Raw genomic sequence first — 6,000 nt, forward strand, 5'->3', positions numbered from 1 at the left:
ACAGTGGTTAGATGAATGAATCGTTCAACTTCAAAGGGTACGAAGAATATTATATATTATAAGCAGAGTTATGTTATGTCAGTTGTCACTGATGAACTGTATGGCCATAGTTCTCGGCTGAGGCAGATTGATTGAGAATATTCAAACTTTACCCTCTCTGCCCATGTAATAGGCATGGCTTGGCTTGTCCACACTGCCATAGGGGTCACCCACAGAGCATCTCTATTCACATTTGTTTAGGTAATAAAACGATCTAAATCACATAGTTTAAGTATTAAATATGTAGTTATAATATTCAAAGGTTATTACATAATCATTTTAAATTAATACTTAACGTATTTAGTATTTAAACTATTAGTTTTAACCCGTTTCAATATTTAAATTTACATTTTTTAAAGCTTAATATTAAATTTTGAATAGTAATATTAAAATGAAATAAAAACTAAATTTTAGGTATAATTTTAAATAAAATTAAAAATTTAGATATTAAAACAGATTAAAATTGATACTTTATATACTAAACACATAACTTACCCTAAATAATAATAAATTTTGATAAATTTAAGGATCGTTTTATAATAATTTAATGACCATTTTATATCCCATGCATCCCTTTTACTATCTATATTTAAACTTAATGGATGTCTCTCTTAATAATATTGTTATTAAAATTTAAACTAAGAACCTATCAGACTTCAAGATAAAGAACACAAACAGTCTTGTAGTTATAAAGTGTTATTTTTTTAATCTTTCGATTATTAAAAGTTACAAAATATCATATGACTATTTATATGTTCCAAGCTTGTCATTTTTATTAAAATTGACAGTTTTTCTGTGCTGGACGTTAATCTATTGACTAAGACACGATAAAATTTTATCTCAGAAATATTTGAGTTAACATATCTCAATCAGAATATTAACATTCAACACAAATTACCATCAATTTTTTAACATAAAAATATAAATTTAAAATATATGAATAATCGAATGATTATTTTATAACTTTAAATAATTAAAAACTCAACAAAACAATATCATATAATCATTGAACATTTTTATAAGTTTTAATAATCGAAAAACTCAACTATGGAACGTAATTTACCCTAGATTTTAACCAGACTTAACTGATTTCTTACAGTTCAAAAGTGCATTTTGGATGGAAGTGGAACTTGCATTAATCCTTCACTCATAAACGATCGAACTGCGTACGTTGAATGCATTGCCTTAAATACCCAGTACTGAAAGTAATAGCATTCAGATGTGAGATCCAATTGAATTAAAGATTTGAATTTCATTAAATGGTGCAAATCTGGGAATAGTATATTACTGTTGGAGCCATTTGAAAGGATTGAAGAAGCAAGTTCCCACTGGGAACTACCAGATTTGGAAACATGGAAGAAACTGTTGAACATCTCTCACCTTTCAAATCAAACATAGTATATGGTTTCAGCTGCAGCAATTTAAAGATCAAGCTTTCGATTTCTTCATGATCACTGCTAATAATCATAGCCAACAATCAAAAAAACAACACTACACTTTCTCAGATTTTTACATCGTTATGATATTGAAAAGATCAGTCTATGTTCTTCGCTGGATGTTCTGGCGGAAATGCTTGTAGCTCGTGAAAACATGGAAGAATCTGAGAAGAAGAAAAAGATGATTGATTAGCGCTTAAAACTTCGTTTTTTTCAAAAGGGTTTTGTAGTAGGGAAGCTTGTGTATACCTGTTGAAGAAGCATTGCTTAATTTCTCCTGTGAAGAAGAATCGCTTGTGCATCTCGACAACCATGAAGATTCTGCAGGCAAACCCAGAAAATGAAATGAGCTAAGAATCGAATTTTGAATCAAACCCAAGGTTTGAAATTAAGTATATGGTTAAGTGATTAACACCTCTAGATGAATTGAATGATCTCTTGCAATGCAAAATGGCGCTTTGGATCCCGTCATGTTGTAGAAGCAAGGAATCATCTCTCCTGTTAATCGGCGATGCTGCGGCTGACGACGATTTGCTCTTTCCCATGTGCTTATAAATACCTCTAGAATTCCCCTGTTTCTCCTTTGTGGAATACTCTGTCGCCGGAGAAGCCGCCGTAGATAACAGTGACGAGTCGCCGGAGATTCCTACCTTGGAGATTTTTTTGTACAACGGCTTCATTACGTTCAGGTATTTGTGCACCAGGTCCTTGGATAATCTCTTCGAGGAATCGTCGATTTCGCCGTTCGTTCTCCGTGAACTGTTTTCTCTGGTGAAACGGTTACCGCCGCCGTGCTGTTCGTGCTTCGGGGCCTCTGCTTTCGTCTTCTTGTGGTGAAAGACTCGAAATTTCTGGGCCGATTTCAACAGAGCGATGGGCGTTTGAGGCTTGGGGCCTGGCTCGATCGGCATAATCTTTCTTTTCGAGAAATGATCATTGGGAGACAAAGAACAAGCTTCAGCATTCCTAGCATTCCCTTTATCTTCTTCAGCCTCACGCAAAGGAAACTCCAAGTCGATGAAAGCGTCGTCACCTTCTTCGAACTCATGACCGGAAAACTTGGCGTTGGCGGCGGCGGCGGCGTTTCCATTACAATGTTGGGCTTGGTTCACTCTATAAACCCCGTGACCATGTTTCCAAAACCTCAGAAAATTCAGAGCTTCCATGGAAGGAAACAGGGAAAGAATCCAGAGAGAAAATGACTGTGAATTGTTTAGGGTTTTTCTTCTTTGGGAATTGATTTTTAGCTATTTAAAAAGCTCGTGAGAAAGGACTCTTTGCACTTCCTTTGATGACAGGAAATTGAAAATGGAGTTTCAGGGGAGTGAGGTAAGCTTTTGATATTCACTTTTACAAAGAGATTCGGACAAGAAAGGGATAAATAGCTTATTTAGCTTCGCAGCCTTGCTTTTCACCAGTGATGATTATTTTTAAGGAATAATGTTGGTTTTAATTGGGATAATATCATATTTCATCCTTGTATTGTGATATATTATTTAATATAACATCTATATTTTAATAAGATGTCTAATACAATATTTATATTTTTTTACAATTATAAATCTAATCATAATCTTACTTAGAGGAGAGGGGAATGAAGATTTTAAGAGAAGGAAGAGGAGTGATCCTAGTGGATTTAAAATCTATGACTTAAAGAAATACGAGAGAACAAAGATGAACAACTTGATCAACCGACTAAATATGATTGCTTTATAATATTTATTCTTTTAAAACGTCTAAACTGTAATCCCATTTTTGTGTTTATTTGCACTTCTAATCTCTTTATTTTCTATCACTTCTACCTATTGAAAAAAGGCAAAAAGATATTAGAGGTCCCTGTACTTTTTTAAAAAATAGCATAGTCATTGTATTAGTTTTCTCTCAATGTGGCCTTTTAACTCATAAAATAAATCAAATGTGGCCCTTTAATTAACATTTTTTTGTTGTGAATCGTTACAGTACTGGCGTGTCGATTCACGATGCTAACGTGGTAGTCAACGGTATTGATGTCGCAGTCTACTTGCCATGTTTAAGTTACCAATTTAGCCAATATGACATGTTATCCGCCACATTAATATGTCACCCTAGATTACCATGTCAGCACTGTAAATTGGCACATCAACACTGTAATGGTCAATGAAGAAAAAATATTGGTCAAAGGGTCACATTGTGTTTTTTTTCTAAGTTTGAGTGCCACATTGAGAAAAAAAATATGAGATTCACGTTGGTTTTTTAAAAAATTACAAGGATCTCTTATGTCTTTTTGCCTTAAAAACAAACTCTAACACTCTAAAATTAAGGGATAATTTGATATAAATCTTATACGATTATAAAATGATATTTGTTTAAATTTTTTTAGCCCATCGATAATTGATATATATCCTCCAGATGTAATTGCTCGAATCTAAATTCTCTAAAAAATCATTTTTTTTACCATTGAAGACCCTTAATGGAATCTATTAGTTGTTTTATTGAATTATAACTCTTACATTATATATTTTAAATGTATAGACACCTCATTGTAAATTTCACCAAAATATTAGATACCAAATGTTACTTTTATTTATACCGTTCAACTGCAAATTTTGCAGATGAATGGTTTTAGTTTGCGTGAGAGACTAACAGGCAGAGCACGTGAAGGAGCTTGCTGCTGCGAGTGAGTGATGAAAGACGAAACCTTTTTGCAAATGATGCAAATTTACTCTGTAAAAAAAATGGAAATTTACCACATATTTGCAGATAATTTTTTTTTTACTAAAGTTAATATAAGTTCAGATTTTTGCAGGAGAAGTGCAGCCTTTTTCACTTGCCTTTCAGAAACTTTCTCGGTAAAAATAAAGTACATCGAATCCTGGATTTACATGTGCACTCGTCTCCATCACTGCCATTCTTATCTTTTTGTTGTTTTACTCGGTCCAAGCCTTTATAAAAAAAATATTAAAAAATAATAATTTCGATAAATTTAAAATTCTGTCTGAATTATTTGTTTCATTCGTTTTATAAAATTAAATTAGTTTTATATATACACATGTGATGTAACGGTAAAAATAATAATCAAACCGGTATCTGATTTTACAGTTTATTAAATTATTGATTATTATCAAATTATCACAAATGATACTTTATGATGTTAGTATTTTGATTAAGCATGAACTAATTTACCTTAGTGTTCAAAGAAATTGTTGTTATTTCAGGAGGTCATAGGTTCGAGCACCAACAGTACCAGCATGTGATTGAGTGTTCATTTTCAAATGAATGCTATTGTTGTATCGACGGGGTTGATTCAAATGATAAACAGTTTGATATCGCTTAAGCAAGTCTCGAGTTCAAGTCTTTGTGTATACAGAAAATTCCTGTTAGGAGACCCACCCACCACAACCAGATGCACGACCCGGGACGGACCGGATTGATTAAGACAAAATCTTAAGAACCGAAAGGACAACCAAAAGAAATACTATTGTTGTAAAATAGAAAAATATTAACAATAAATAATAAAAAGATTAAGTCATATAAATTTAAATAAATTTATTGTGTCTTCATGATTTTATAAGTAATTTTATTTTGGTCGACATAATCTTAATAATATTAATGTAATTATTTTTTCTTCTTATCAAGTAATCGATTAATTTATATTCTCATCAATATTTTATCTCAAAAATTAATATTTAAAAAACACTATAGATATATTATATAATTTTATAATTTATTTATTTATTAAATAATATTATAAATATTATTTTCATGCATAAAATGAATATAAAAAAATATATGTGCAAATTGTAAATCTGTATTTATTCGTGTTTGGCGTAAGTTTTTATCTTAAAAATTCGGCCGAGTTTCAGGCCTTGGAACTTCCTCAAATTCAAGTCGAGTGATAGATGAAAAAATGTTATATTTGGATCGAATTCGAGTGAATAAAAATTCCAACATAATCTGAGCCGATCATCTTTAGTTTTAGCTTGTTTCGATTAGTGAAAAATATATAGAAATTGAGTGAGAATGACCAAAAGGATGGAATAAGGGATAAAGAAAAGCAAATGGAAGGGGCAAAGAACCAAAAAGAACACTTGGAAAGCAACTAAACGGTAAACAAGAGAGGGAAGTTTACGTAAAGGCTTGCACATGGTCTTAAACCACCTGCTAAAGTCAAATACACTGTTGGCTCATTTTCTTTCTTTTGGGTAAACTACGTATTTAGTATCTAAACTATCAGTTTTAGTTCGTTTTAATATTTAAACTTTCAAATTTTTCAAAATTATACTTAAATTTTTTTTTTTTAGTACTCGTCGTTAAAAACTTAACGCAATTAGTACCTAAACTATAATTTTTGGTCCATTTTAATACCTAAACTTTCAATTTTTCAAAACTTAACATTAAATTTTGAACGGGATACTAAAAGGAAACAAAAACTAAATTTTATGTATGATTTTGAAAATTTTAAAAGTTTAGGTACTAAAATAGATCAAAATTATCAGTTTAAGTACTAAACATGCAATTTACCCTTTTTTTACAAAGGCAATGGTAA

General features: G+C 31.3%; 1 protein-coding gene across 1 annotated transcript; it reads right to left on the reverse strand.

The window, feature by feature from the left end:
* Positions 1–1,556: 1,556 nt before the first annotated feature.
* On the reverse strand, positions 1,557–2,866 carry LOC120186749 (probable membrane-associated kinase regulator 5). Its single transcript, XM_039190615.1, has 3 exons — positions 1,891–2,866; positions 1,725–1,796; positions 1,557–1,639 (listed from the first exon to the last, which is right to left on the reverse strand). Exons 1-3 carry the CDS (start codon positions 2,639–2,641, stop codon positions 1,557–1,559), a joined length of 906 nt encoding a protein of 301 aa, XP_039046546.1. The 5' UTR covers positions 2,642–2,866.
* Positions 2,867–6,000: the final 3,134 nt, after the last annotated feature.

This window comes from Hibiscus syriacus, unplaced genomic scaffold (assembly GCF_006381635.1).
Source record: "Hibiscus syriacus cultivar Baekdansim isolate YM2019G1 unplaced genomic scaffold, ASM638163v2 tig00113719_pilon, whole genome shotgun sequence".
NCBI lineage: Eukaryota > Viridiplantae > Streptophyta > Magnoliopsida > Malvales > Malvaceae > Hibiscus > Hibiscus syriacus.